The sequence below is a fragment of the Taeniopygia guttata genome, chromosome Z, assembly GCF_048771995.1.
Source record: "Taeniopygia guttata chromosome Z, bTaeGut7.mat, whole genome shotgun sequence".
Classification (NCBI taxonomy): domain Eukaryota; kingdom Metazoa; phylum Chordata; class Aves; order Passeriformes; family Estrildidae; genus Taeniopygia; species Taeniopygia guttata.
This window is the reverse complement of record NC_133063.1, coordinates 9780831-9795755: the sequence shown is the minus strand read 5'-3', so window position 1 is coordinate 9795755 and position 14925 is coordinate 9780831. Positions and strand designations below refer to the sequence as shown.

Here is a 14925-nt window from a genome sequence, read left to right as displayed (position 1 = left end):
TGTACCAAGGGTTGGCAGTTCATGGCCTCTGGCTCCCATCCAGAGCTCAGCCTGCAGCTCCCATTGCAACTGCAATTTCCTCAATATCCTGCCTCCCTAACAGGCAAGTGCCAACCACAGTGGGGCACAAGGGGAAGGGGAAAGGCAGCAGAAAGGGGAGAAAGCAGCAGCCAGAGACTGTGTGAGAGAAAGAATGTATTTCCTTTTTCCAGTCTAGAAATGTGCTGGACCCCTGCTAGTTCTGCCAGCAAAATGGTTTGCCTGCAAGACTGGGGCCAGCAGCCCTCTTCTGTTGGGGATGTTAGGGCTTCCTGTGAAAGTGTCCCTAGTCCTGACAAGGAACAGTCAGACGGTGGCTGCTGCCCTTGATGTTTAGAGATTTCTCCTATATGTTTTTTATGTATTTGTAGATTTGTAGACAACTAACACATGGTTCTTCTTTTCCTACCCTTTCCCCCTACCTTTCAGAACAGTAAGCTAACCTTCTAACTGAAATACTGTTTTAGTCTGGCATTTTAGGCTAACAAGGACATTGTGTTGTCACTGTGTTTCAAGGACGCTAGAACTTAGAAGACATAACCAGAAAGCCCCTGGAACAACTCCAGTGGGGCAGAACCCAGGGGAAATTACCTAACCAACTGCTCTTCTAATTGGACAATATTTGTTAAATATGCTAACTTGTTAAACTTACAAAAATTGTAGAAATCCAGTGCCAGGTGTGCCCATGACCATGGGAGTTTTGACTATTTTAAGAGTTTAAGTTTTTAAGGGAAGTTGTGACATGAAGTTCTTGGTCAGCTGCCGGGGATGTGAGCTGCTGGCCTCTTCCCATTGTCATATCCATAGAATGATACTGGTGCTGGAAAATAAACAGCTCGAGCCGCGTTGCTCAGCAGTCCCGTCCCGTCTGTGAGTTGTACATTGTCCCCCAGCCGGCCATAGGATGCCAGTGGGAGTCCCTACCTGGGAGCTGGTGGAGCAGGAACTGGCCTCAGGGCTGGGTCCTCCTTTCCAGCATCATGGGAGCGCAGCAGCCTCTGGGACTCCTCACTGTATTGGCCCACAGTGAAATTGGCAGTGCCATCAACCAGCTGTTCTGTGTATTCCTCCGGGAAAGGCTGCAGCATCTGGAGCATCATCTCCCCATTGTCATGGATCAAGTGGAAGCTTCAGGCAAATCTGCCTAAAATCCAGATTTTTTTGCAACAGCTTAAATTTGGGTCACCCACACCTAAAATCAATCTAGCCTGCAAGTTCTAAGCATGGCAGATCAGGTCTATTTATAAAATTAGTTATTTATTGAACAGAGAGCAGATAACCAAGGCCTTAGTCAGAGTTACTACATGGTATAAACCAAAAAGTACATCTAGTAGACTACATAAAACAGTGCACAATATTATTGTACCTATATTAAAGTTAGCAAAATAAATTGTATTGATTAAGAGTCAGATATAATTTATCACTGAAATTATGATAGTGTACACTAAATCCTTTCACTCATCCTCAGAGGAGTAGCCATAAATCAACTGTCCCTGCTTTGGGGAAAAATTCCATACATTTCCAGGGAATGTGCAGAAGATTTCCTGCTTTGTGAAAACTTGGTGTACCTTTCACAGTTTGTAAGGTGGGTTGTCCATCAGACAAAAATTCCAGCTTATCTTTCCAGATGTCACTTCCAGGGCAAGATATTTGTTATCAGCTGGGAGTGCTACTCCCATAGTGTGAAAGTAATTCACTACAAGACAGCTTGTCATATTTGCATTTTTTCATCAATTAACACAAAAGAGAGAAGTTCTGGGTCAAGGTGCTCTGTTATTCCACCAGCTAAAAGCAACAGATAAGTTCCTCTGGGGCGAGGTGCCCTGCTACACCCATCTGGACAGGGCGGGCAGGGCATACAAGACTGCTCTCATTGCCAGCCATCACGAGGATGCTACAGACCGCTGCTTAGCTGGGGAACGTGTCCCTCTCCCCAAAGAAGACTAAGGAACAGCTGTAAGGCACTGGCAGCTGTTTCCATCCAGGAGGCCAAGAGCTCCTTCTGCCTGGATCCAGTCCTGCATCCAACCTGACTGCTGCTCCCTGGTGATTCTCCCTGAGGTGTGATGATACACTCCAGGTATTTTTGTTCCTGCACAGAAAACCTGACAGACTCCATCAATCTTCTGCAGAGTGGGCACTCTGGTTTCTTCTCTGCCCAACGCAGGATGCAGCCCCTGTAGAACTCGTGGCCACAGCCTATCACATGAGTGACACCCTCTTGCTCATCATGACAAATGGGGCACTCTGATGTCCCCATGGCTTTATCTGTTCTCCATGGCAATTCAGGGAGTACTGATGGGCTGCTCCCCATCACTGGCAGTACCACAGAATCTCACACAGTGCAATGAAGTGGAGAAATCCTGCTCCCTTGCTGTCCCAAGGAGGATTTGAAGAAATACCCAAGCCCCTGGAGAAGGATACCCTCCTGACTCCTCAAGCCCTAGTGCCCTTCTCACTACCACCCTGGAGAGACTCAGCCCTCCAGATCTTACAGGCATGCTCGACAGGCTGTGTCTTTTCTGAGAGCCTGGGAAGATGGTCTCTGGCAGCTGAAAATATGTAGGGTTGAGACACCTGTCTGTCACAAATGGATAGTGGGAATTAAGTGGTTCAATACCTTTGAGGTCCTGGATTTTAAATTAAATCTAAGGGCTGGAGACTGGATTTTTCCTTTCTTTCTATCTTCTTTAAGTTCACTCTTGAATGAGCAAATGTGATTAATTGAATGCAGTTTTTATAATGGGGTGGTTTTCTTTTTACAAAGTAAACACTGTGGACCAAAATCCAATATGGCCTTAGCAGATGCTGGTCAAGCATCACCTGTGCAGGTGGTCTCTAGTGAAGACTAGATGAAGGCTTTGCTTCCTGCTGACAGGTCTCAGGGGCTCTGAGAACCTGTGCACCCTTGATGACCAGAGCTGCATAAAATATTGTAGGAGACTTGAAGAGCACAATTGCCTTAACCACCAACCACAGAATCATAGAATCAGCTAGACTAAAAAAATAAAAAAACTCTGAGATCATTGAGTCCAACCTATGACCAAAGATCACCTTGTCAAGCAGACCACAGCACTAAGAGCTATGTCCAGTCTTTCCTTAAACACCTCCAGGGACAGTGACTCCACCACCCTCCCTGGGAAGTCTTTTCCAATGCCCAAAATCACCATTTCTGTGAAGAATTTTTCCTAGTGTCTAGCCTAAACCTCCCCAGTACAGCTTAAAACTTTGTCCTCTTCTATTGCTGGTTGCCTGAGGAAAGAGACCGACCACCACCTGCCTACACCCTCCTTTCAGGGAACTGATATAAGTTGATAAGGTCACCCCTGAGCCTTCTCTTCTCCAGGCTAAACAACCCCAGCTCCCTCAGCCACTCCTCATAGCCCCTTGTGACCCAGACCATTCACCATCCTTGTTGCCCTCCTCTGGACACTTTTCAGCATCTCAACGTCCTTCCCAAACTGAGGGGCCAGAACTGGGCACAGCACTAGAGGAGAGGCCTAACCAGTACAGGGGAAGAATCACTGCCCTGGCCACACTGTTCCTGATACAGGCCAGGGGCCATTTGCCTTCTTGGCCCCCAGGGCACACTGCTGGCTCATGTTCAATCACCTGTTGACCAGCAACCCCAGGTCCCTTTCTGCCTGGCCACTGTCCAGCCACTCTGTCCCCAGCCTGTGTTGCTGCAGGGACTTGTTGTGACTAAAGTCTAGGACCTGGCACTTAGACTTGTTAAACCTCATATTGATAAGTGGGATTCAGCCCACCTATCCAGCCTGTCCAGAGCCCTCTGCAGAGCCCTCTTACCCTCTAACAGATCAATGCTTTCATCCAATTTGGTGTCACCTCAAATTTGCTAATGGTGGACTCAGTTCCCTCATCCAGACTATTAATAAAGGTATTCAGCAAGACTGGCCCCAGCACAGACTCCTGAGGGACACCACTGGTGACTGCCCACCAAGTGGATGTGACACAATTCACCTCCACTCTCTGGGTCTGGCCCTGCAGCCAGTTCCTAACCCAGCACAGAGTGCTCCTGTCCAAGCCGTGGGCTGCAGCTTTTCCAGGAGAATCCTACGGGGAGATGGTGTCAAAGGCATTGCTGAAGGCCAGGCAGACAACATCCACAGCCTTCCCCTCATCCATCAGGTGGGTTACCTGGTTATAAGGAGATCAGGTTGTTCAGGCAGGACCTGCCCCTCCTAAATCCATGCTGGCTGGGTCTGATCCCTCAGCTGTCCTGTAGGTGCTGCGTCACCACACTCAAGATGATCTGTTCCATAGCCATACTATGCACCAAGGTCAGGCTGAGAGGCCTGGAGTTTCCTGTATGTTCCTTATGGCCCTTCTTATGGATGCGCATCACATTGGCCAACCCAGTCATCTGGCACCTCCCTGGTTACTCAGGACTGATGGTAAATGATGGAAAGCACTTGTCAAGGTCTTCTGCCATCTCCCTCATCAACCTAGGGTGGATCCTGTGTGGTCTCATAGACTTGTGAGCATCTAAGTGGCTCAGCAGGTCACTAACTGCTCCCTCCTGGATGACAGGGGAGGCTATTCTGCTCCCTGTCCCCATCTTCCAGCTCAGGAGGCCAGTTGTCCTGAGGACAACCTATCTTCTTGTTGAAAACTGAAGCGAAGAAGATGTTAGGTACCTCAGCCTTTTCCTCATATCCGGTAACTATATTACCCCCTTGTCCAATAAAGAGTGGAGGTTCTCCTTGGCCCTCCAAGATGTGTTAACTTCACCAAAGGACTTTGCCCACCATGGCAAACTCTCCAAAGAAGCAGCTGCTCATCTGTGATGACTGAAGCTCCCTGTCCCTGAACATGCCTCTGAGAAACTTGGAAAGAGTTAACCCACTTGAGAGGAGTGTGAGTTAAGACTGTCTGGATTTTATCTCAGACTAGTGGGAGGAAAACAGATAGTGGAAGAGAACTGATACTGGACAGAAAGAATCCACACAGAAAGCCAACCCAGCAACTGTGCTGAGAATCAACTCTTGAGTGTAGCCAATGAGCATTAATTCCATTGTTTGCTAAAATGTATAAAGAGTGAAAAGTTTTGAACACCCTGGGAACCACATCAGCAAGAAGACCAGGGTGAAGAAAAACGCAACATGATGCTTTCTGGATCCAAGTGTGGTGATAGCTTTTTACTTAAATTGTCTCACTTTCTCTCATTCTGGCCCTCCTCTCTTTCCTGTTTTGTCTATCTCTCTACTTCACGTTGACTGTTAAATAAAATCCATACTATTGGCTTTGGCACATGGTATTGTCGGCATCTTAATTCAGGTAGAGGCGTCTGTCAGTAGCTGGATCAAAACAGATGTGCTGACACTACAGACTGCTGCTGTGAGAGGGCAAGATGTGCAGCCGATCCTTGGCCCAGGGATTGGCACTGGAGAAGGCACTTATCTTCCCTGGAGTGTTTGTGCATTGGTGTTACATCCACCCCTATGTGGAAGGGAGCAAACAAGATTTGTAGATGTTCACAGATGAAAAAGAATGGCAAAAACCAAAAGGGTCCAAAAAAACCTCACCAACTTTTATTAACAAACTACACACTCAGCATGGCAATTGGTATGTGTTTTGCCATTATCTTCTAATAGTAAGAGGAAAAAAAATGTCCAAAAAAACCTCACCAACTTTTATTAACAAACTACATACTCAGCATGGCAATTGGTATGTGTTCTGCCACTATCTTCTAATAGTAAGAGGAAAAAAAAAGAATAAAAGAATAGAGGGAAGAAGAAGGGGAAAAGAAATCAGGTAGGAGAGGAAAGAAGTTCATGCTCCTGGGTCCAGCATTGATCCACCCAACAGGTGTCCAGGGTCCTGAGAGAAGGCCACCCTTCTGGTACATTTTTATAGGTAAGCTTTCCCCATTTGGAGATTAGGTTCCTCACTCTTCATACAAATGAGTTAGCATGTGCAGCCCAGAATTCTGGATCTTTCTGGAAATGGGCTGGGGGGCTTTGTGGGTTTTGGTGGTCTTGATTCTCCCTCTATTGGTCTTGCTTGGTCCTTGACCCCACTCCTGCACTTAAATTGTCCTTTATGTTGTGTGGTCACCATGGACTGGAACAGGAAATTCAGCTCCAGAATGGTGCTGCCTTACCTTCATATGGCTCCCCTTTCCAGGCACATCCTGTTATAACTAGCCTGCTTGATGGCTGTTGGTGTTTAGGGCATAGCAATGTGTTAATTCTTTACTGCCTAGGTTTCTACATTGGTCAAAAAACCCAGCTACCATCTGATAGGGGAAAAAAATCATCCTTAGTGCAGAGAAGGGTTTCACATTCTTAATGACAGGGCAACATCTGCACCCATTTTTTCCCTTTCTCTCGTTTTCCTAGTGTTGTGTTTCTTGCACTTGTTGTTGCAGACTTAAGGTGCCGGATGCTACTTTTCCACTGTAGATATATTAATATCTGTAGGGAAGGCATTGAACTGTACAGAAAGGAGAGTGAAGCCAAATTCTTCCTAGATGAGGGTGAAGGGTTCCCTGAGTTAAAGGCTGCTTGGGCAGTGATCAAGCCAGTAGGATTTTATAAAATTTGGATGGAGAGTATTCCCAGAGTAGAAAATACAGGTCTTTTTTTTTTTTTTTTTTTGCTTGCAATTTAAAATTTAATTCAGTTTAATGAAATTTCAATTAATGTAACTCAGAAGGAAAGGGTTGTAGCCCATTATAGTGTGAACTGCAGGTGGTCCATTCTGCAGTTCATAACATCTTTTCCTTTAGGTACCGCAAGATATCCTTCAGCAGATCAAAGAATTGCTGCAGCTTTTCACGTGGAAATGGACAGGGTTGTGTTGGTTTTGGAGTTACTGTCTGCAGGGGGGCTGCGGTGTAGGTTGGCAGCGGTGCTGGCGCTGGAGCAACTGCTGGTGCTGGCTTTCTTCCCATTGTGCTCCAGATCCAGTTGTAGTAGTACTGAGTGGAGCTGGAGACTGCAGGCCGTTTAGGTCTGGCACAGCCTACTCCCCAGCTGGTCACGCCAATTTGCCAGAAGAAGCCAGCATGCCTATCTTGGCAGACAAGAGGCCCGCCGCTGTCACCCTGCAGCAGAGCAGAGAGGATTAAGGTGCTTTTGCATGCCCCTGTCAGCAGTTAGTTGGCTCCTTTACCCTCCCAGCCCCTGCCAGAATGGGATTCCTGGCAGAGCAAGGCTCTGCTCAAATGCTGGGACCTGCAGAACCTTGACACCCAACCCTTGGGAGCAGGCTGGGTGCCTGTAAAGTGAGACTCTCTGTCTCCCCTGTGCATGGATGTTTCAGGGCTGTGAGCAAGTACCCGCAGATCGGAAGGGGGGAGGAAGCTCCAGTGGTGGTGCAGAGCTGGGGCTTCGAGAGAAATGGACCAGGGAAAGCAGGCGCTGGGCTGTGCTGGGGTGGTGTGATGGGGCTGCCCACACTGCTGGGGGACTCATAGCATGCTCTTACCTGGCAGGTGCCAACACCGCCTTGCCCAGCACACACGTGGAAGTCGTAGATGTACCCCTGCAGCCAGTCGCTGCTGTTGCAGAGTTGTTTATCCACCACTTGGACCTTGGCCTGCTGCAGGACATCTCTTCCCGATGCTGTGAACAGGGAAAGGAATGAGATCCCAGCAACTCCTTGCCTATTCTTCTGGCCTGTTTTTGTGTTGAAGTCCTTCCCTAGGGCTTAGTTCTGCCTCTAGAGAGCTGTTGGATTGCTGTGTCACTGCTGTCTGCACTGGGCAGCAGCCCAGGCCCATCTCTCCAGAGGCATTTGTCCCACAGCCCAACTTTCATTTTGGCCTCTGCTCTCAGGGAGCCCCAGCCTTCCCTCCCTTGTGTGCCAGCCTTGCCCTCAAGGCACAGATCCTTTGTGGGAACTTACATTTGACAATTCTGTCACCCCAGCCAGCAATGTAACAGTTTTTCAGGTCCGACACTTTCACCGAAGGACCAGGCAGGCAGGCAGTCTGGATAGAAGACCTGCACCGGACTGGACGGTCCAATTCCAGCAAGGCGACGTCATTATACTCAAGTTGAGGAGTGTATTTTTCATGAATGACCAGACGCTTAATCCGGCGCACTTCCACATCAGGGCCTGACTGGCCCAAGGAGGTGGCCCCAAGCACAATGGCCCACTCGCTGAGGGGGCTGCAAGGCAGGTGGAGAGAGGGGTGAGAGGGGGTAGAATCATGTGCTGTGACAGACCAACACTTCCCTGCCTTCTGCTTCCTGAGGCCGAGAGGAAAACAGGACTACAGAGAGTGAAAGTAGACTCAAGATATGTTAAGCTGGAGGCTGCTCGGAAGCAGTGGCAGGAGCCCACTCTTGTCCCTGAGCAGTCTCTCAGCTAGGCCCTGCAAGGCACTAGGCACACTGCAAGGAAGTGGGATGGGAATAGCATGCGCTGGTGGTATGGGGATATCCCTGTAGCTAGGTTGTCCTTACTTGGTGCGGTTGACAAAGCAGTGGGCAGCTGTGAGGAGCCACTGTGCGCCGACGAGGGTCCCTCCGCAGACGTGCACAGATACCGGCGGGTTCCAGTAGCAACGGACGCTGGCAATGCCTGCCCAGGCTCCAGTCCCCGGCATGACGTCTGTGCCGCCCACGACGCGTGTTGAGCCCACGGTAGTACCCATGGGCCGGAGCCCACAGGTCTGCCTGTAAGCAGAAAGTCATTTCTGTCCTGTGAGAAGGCTCCCACCAGACTTCGGTTGCAAAGCCAGCAGGGCCAGGGAACTGCCTGGGGTGTGCTCATGTCGGCCTGCGTGAGCCCCACAAACAAGTGCTGCCAGACATCTGGGTGCTGGTGATAAACTGAGGCTCCTGCCCAGGAAACTGGTATGGCCACAGGTGGCAAGTGGGCATCCTCAGGGAACCCCCTAAGCCTTTGCCTGGGTCCCCTCAGGTCAAGCCTGTGGCTACTTACCCACAGGTGCCTTGTGCAGGCCTGCACAGAGCCAGAAGGATGAGGATGCACAGCAAAATCATTGTGGTCGAAGACACGAGTCAGCTGCAAGGAGAGAGAGCTTGTCACTCCAGTGCAGCTGCCAACGCAGTGCCCACAGAATCTGCACTGCCACAGTGCCCTTGGCCCTGGAGCTGATGTCACAGAGGGACTGGTTCCATGTTCTGGGCACGGTGCTGACCACTGGAGGCTGGGGAGAAGGGCAACGTAGAGCCACAGAACCACAGAAAGGTCTGGATTGGAAACTACCTCAAGGATTGACTAGTTTCAAACCCCAGCCATGCACATGGATGCCTTCCACTACAAAGTTGCTCAGAGTGCCATCCAAGCTGGCCTCAAATGTTTAACAGGATGGGGCAGCTTCTCTGCGCAGGCAACCTGTGCCAGTACTTTGACAATGATACAAGATTTTACTTGGCATCCAAAAATCCTACAGAATTTGCAGCAACATTAAAAGCAACACACATTCTGATTTTTAAAAATAATTTGTGGAATTTTCACTTCCTTTGCTTGAGACAGAAAAATCAACTGAACAAATGGAACTCAAGGCCTTAAGGAAAAAAAAAAAGTCTCAATGCCTAAGCATTTGGTATTGTTTAGAAACTAAAAAGAATTCTAATTAAAAGTCAATTTCCTTCAAGAAGCCAGAGCCACTTTCCAGTTGAACATGTTTATTTAGTTGTTTCCATTGGACTGCTAAACAGCTTACCCCTATTTTGAGAGGTACAGCAGAGGCTGTGCACTGGACTGCCATTTCAGTTACTGCCAATAAGTTCCTCTCTTTGATTACCAAATTCCATTTTCTTAGCTTTGCTTTGATGAAGTTCAGGGAGGACCAGTGAGATGGAAGGTTCCTGCCCAGATACCCAGAGTCCAGTTTCAAGTTCCCTAGTGTGCTGTACAGCACATACACAGAAGGATCACGTCAAAAGTCTAAGACACTGCATTTCCAGCTGCTGTCCCCAAGAGCTGGAAGCCCCTAGGACCCGCGTTCCCTTATTCCACTACATCCTTGCTCTCCTCTCTGAGTGGGCAGTTCCAGCCCTTTGGAGGGACCCTTTCCCTTTGGGCTTGACTTGTCTACCCACAGCTGCATTTTGCAAATGCCAGCTCAGGGAGGCCTTGGCTCACATAGCAGAATGCACACATTACAATCTTTGAAACTAGGCCACTTTATTTCTATAGCAGCTAAGTCACCATCAGCCATTGTGCACATGTGGAGGAGGAGTGTGGGCAGGACAGAGTGGACCTTTGGCACTGAGGCTACCTTTGGATCAGCAGGCACTGCCCCGGGAGGAGAGGGCTGTGCTCCACTGCAGCCTGAACTGCATCCAGTCAATCCCTCCCTAGAATGCCTTAGGGTCCAGGCTGCCCGTCTTCAAGCTGCAGTTTGACTTGAGCATGAGATGAAGCTGGGTTTTTGTTTCTTTGGACTCAGTAAATCTGGTAATCCCCCTCCCCTGCCTTGGTTACAGGGGAAAAGAGAAACAAAAAAAATTTATTTCAGTTTGTTGCTGTGGTTCTTTGGCTTTTAAGGCAGAAATGCTTTTCATGCCATGCCAGCAGTGGTATTTCAGGTGAAGTGGGCATGAACTCGTGGTCTTTGGCTTTTGCAAAAGGAAAAGGAGAAAAATAGGAAAAAAAATAGAGAAAAAGAGAAAAAAAAATTTAAAAGGAGAAAAAAATACAAAATACAAAAATAAAAATAAAAATAGGATAAAGGTTTTCCCTGGAAAGTGTGTTTGCACCAAGGGAAGCCTGAATCTCATGTAGCAGAATTTTAAAAGTTTCACCCTCCCAGGTCCTTGAGGGCCTTTGTTGTTGATGGCCACATCCCATGGCCAAGTGTTATCTAAAGCCTGCAGGTGTGTGCCCTTTGAACATTGAAAGTTGCTGTGGTCAAAACGACTGGTTTTTGGTTTTGCTTTGTTTTTATATTTCCCCCAGTTTGGAAATTCCCTCTCCCCCCTGCTCCTCCTTTTTTTTTTCCCCTTAGGAACAGGGCAGGAAATTTCTATTTGGTCTGACACTCTCAGGCTCTCCTGTAATAAATACTTTCAGATCCCTACTGCACACAATATAGGTGATACTCTAGGCTGTTTTATATGGGTATGGGAAAAACTACAAGTCTGTGTTTTTGGAGGAGAAGCCATGCTGGGGTCTGAAGATTATGGACTTGCACAGACACAGAGGTGGGTGATGCCTGGGAGGACATAAGAGAGCTGTACACACCCAGCCCCAGCTTGTACCTTCCCCCTGCTGTACGGATGAAGAGGCAGCAACTAAGTGGGGAATGATGAGCAATGCTGTCAATATTCAGTATGAGATGCTGGAAGGGGGGTGTCTCCTGAGATCCTGGTAGAAAGGCCACCACAGTGTGGGTTTGTCCATTGCACACAGTCCCTACGTCTGCTGCACAGTGTTACAGCATGTGCAGCAAAATGTGCCGTGACACTACATGAACACAGTTATTTCCACAGGCTTTTAAAAATATTACAGCTTTTAAACCAAGGGGAAAGCCTCCCCAGCTCTGGTGTGAGCCTTCACCACAGGGCTGGATACTTTGATTTCTCACAGAGGCTCTCCTAACTTGGAGAGGTCAGAAGAATGATGTGATGGCTGCAGACATTGGTCTGTGATTTTTTTTTTGTTCTTCAGTTCATTATCATGGGGCTGATTTGATCTTGTCACCTTGTGCCATCAAAATATTTTAAAAAAACCCTGCTGAGCCATGAACAAATCTGAGTTGTTCAGACAAGCTGAAATTTGAGAAGAGGTTTCATAATTTCAGGAACACTTGTTGCCAGCAGTAGTTGGAAAGCTGGAGCAAAATTAACTTTGAACAAAGGACAGGAGTGCACCATTAAGGGATACAGTGGAAATGAAATTGAGAGAAGGTGGTATTTCCTCCTTGGATGGATCCACTGATTTAATTGTGGTTTCTGCATCAGCTGGCTCCCCAGTATCAAGAGCAGATGCCACTTTTTTGCAGACCTCTGAATCCTGTGCAATCCAGATACCACTGGTCAGGCACACCCACTGCATGTCTGGAAGCATCAGAAAAAGGAGACCTTTGCCCTGACAGAGCAGGACTACTACTGCAACAATCCACATCACTCACCAACCTCCTTGGGCCTATGTGGGCACTATGTGAGGTCTTCTGCAGGCAGGTTCATATGGCTAGTTGTTCTTCTGAGGGAAAGTGCTATTGTTTAGGAAGATGACCTTATTCCATACATTCTGTTTTAAATTTAGGGCAGTTTAAGTGTGTAATTTAGTAAACACATCTTCCTGCCTTTAAAAATGGAAGTGTGGGGGAAGAAAGCATTCTATCCTTATGCAGAGGTGAAACAGATGTTTCTCCTCCATGGCTCTGGGCAAGCCTGCACAGACCTTGGGGTAAGGGCCTAGCCCAATAATTATGGCTGAACTGGTGCACATCTGACGCCCACTTTGAATGTGAGCATCATAGCCACAGTAAAAGGACGGAGCTTTTTTCTTCTATCCCCAGACACTCCTTTCCAGTGGGTACAGTTCATCCTCAGGACCAAGTAGGATGAGCAGCACATCCCTCATGACTTGTTCTCTGAGCTGGATGAGAGCTGTATGAGAGAGGCTGAAGATGCTGAGTGGGAAGAAATGGCAAGGTAAATCCCTGCTGCCAGCTGTGATGGGAGAGAAGTGCCCACACTGGCAGTACCCTCAGGCTCTGCCTTCTACTGCTCTCTGGAACACTTTCTGCAGCTGCAGGTGCTGATGTGAGCAGCCTTCTCCTCTTGCCACCACAGAAATTTATCAATGGAGTTGGAGATCAGGAGCTGAAGAGGTAGAAGACAGTATCAAGTGCAGGATCACGCCCTGTGTGGCCACTCTGTCCTTGCACAGCCTCTGAGATGAGGAGCTGCACCACCAATGAAAGGATGCTGCTGGACAATTGTGCCAGCAGCATCAAAGAACTGAAGGTAATGTGGGAGTCATATCCCTCTCGGAGTGGCCAAGCTTGGTTTGCCCTGCCCCTATGATGCATCCTTTTTCAGAAGTCCTGCTGTATCTTTAAATTCTGTAGTCATCCCTCTACCATTGCTAAGGCTGGCTCATTAAGTGAATTCCTAAGACGTGTAAGGAAACATCTGTTTGCTACCCTTCAGCCTGCTTTTGTACAGCTCCTAATACTTGGTGTCCTACACGTGGTAGTCTCACTTACTAAGTACTACCTAGTTATACTAAGAATTCCATAATCCTGCATTACGTGGCTGAGCTTGAACAGTTCAAGTTTTTGTCCTGCACATATGGCTAAGCTTAACTAGCCATACTCACACTAGTCTAACCAGAACCCAGCTAATGGGACATCCAACCCTCTCTGGCTCTCACCAGAGTTGCAGTCCTCACCTTCCCTTGGAGGCTTTTTCACAGCCCTAACACTGGGTTCCTGCTTTTTGTTTTGCACTGATACCTCACCCTTTTCCTGACCCTCACCCTAAGCCCATGTCCACCCTGTCCTAAGCCCATGTCCAACATGAACTTTGCCAGCAAAGGCAGTCTGCCTTGCACCACCTCTTAGACATTTCAGTCTTCATCTATTCCCAATACACTCAAAAAAAAGAGAATTATATTTAAGCATTTCTCATGGGAGGAGGAATTGACTCTAGTACAACGTATTAATAGGGTTTTAAAACCTCTAAAACTGACATAACAAAAGTATGCATATGCAACAAATGGTAAAATGAAAAAAACCTCCCCAACTTTCCAGATTTTCTTGGTACACTTTCCTGTCTAAAACTCAGCTCCATGTTATTGCTTCATAGTTGTCATTAAAACATTTTAATAGAATAGTGATTTTTTTTTAAATTACAGAGCAGAAATGAAAATGCAGATGGGATCCTCTTCTGCAGTTTTGATTTTAAAGACTTAATACTGTGATCAGGAATAAAATAAAACATATGTGAGGGGACAACAGAGATAGAAAAGTGGAAGTTTACTATATTGACTTCTAATTTAATTTAAGAAGTGACTAGGAAGAAAAAGATGGCAGATACATATATACACACATTCACACGCACACACACCACACACACACATATATATATATATATATATATATATAAATATTCAAAGATGGAAATACTATTTCTGTAAAATTTGAAAGATTTAAAATAAAGGAGGAATCAAAGTAATAACACATGACAGTATAAAAACTCCAAGAATATACTTAATTCTTATTCCATAATTTTCTAAATCTGCTTGCATGAATCCACAGAAGATACATTGGTAGCAAAACGAAAAGATAAAAAAGTATGTTTACTCTTGCATGTCTTGTATATATATATACTAGAACTCCAAAATGGCTTTTTTCACCACTTCTGAAAGACACAGACTGCACTGCAGGTATCGCATCTTTATAGTGTTGCACATTAGTGTTTGAGTTTCTATTCTTCAACAGATTTTGAGGATCTGTCTCACAAGATTTTTTACAATAGTAGTAAAACAAATAATTAAAATGTAAATTAGAAGCTTTCCTAAAACGATTGCCATAGAAAGTGAGCAATGATGACAGATTACACTGTGATTTGCAAGTTATCAGGCAATGAAAGACCAGAAGCTTACAAAAAATGAAGTGACTGATTAATCTATCAACTGCAAATTCTCTGCAACAAGTGGTGAAATTGAAAGTCATTAGTCAAAAGGGCACAAATCAGTATCAGTCTAACAGATGAACTAACCAGAAAAAAAAGCAGTTTTGTGTAGCTGGTCAGAGACCAATACCACAAAATCAGTTAAAGTTTGACAATTAATAATGAGATTCTCAAAACTATGTGATAAATTCAGAGTACAAGTTCCAAAGTCACACCACTGTTTCTGGAAATCCCATCTTTAAAACACTTGGTTTTGCTATCTGTTTCTTCTTTTCTGTATTACCATCCAGCCACTTTT

General features: G+C 46.6%; 1 protein-coding gene across 1 annotated transcript; it reads right to left on the bottom strand.

Moving 5' to 3' along the window:
• Nucleotides 1–5623: 5623 nt before the first annotated feature.
• LOC100221796 (acrosin-like) lies at nt 5624–14860 on the bottom strand. The gene is made up of 5 exons (XM_030258488.4): nt 8956–14860; nt 8475–8687; nt 7912–8177; nt 7492–7628; nt 5624–7108 (listed from the first exon to the last, which is right to left on the bottom strand). Exons 1-5 carry the CDS (start codon nt 9015–9017, stop codon nt 6770–6772), a joined length of 1017 nt encoding a protein of 338 aa, XP_030114348.1. The 5' UTR covers nt 9018–14860; the 3' UTR covers nt 5624–6769.
• Nucleotides 14861–14925: the final 65 nt, after the last annotated feature.

Bases quoted from the DNA above. Each gene is read 5' to 3' on its own strand.
- LOC100221796 (XM_030258488.4), bottom strand. From the start codon at position 9,017: ATGATTTTGCTGTGCATCCTCATCCTTCTGGCTCTGTGCAGGCCTGCA. The intron at 8,178-8,474 runs GTAAGGACAACC...CCTGCCTTGCAG, and splicing joins TGCTTTGTCAACCGCACCAA to CCCCCTCAGCGAGTGGGCCA. The intron at 7,629-7,911 runs GTAAGTTCCCAC...CCCTGTTCACAG, and splicing joins GGGTGACAGAATTGTCAAAT to CATCGGGAAGAGATGTCCTG.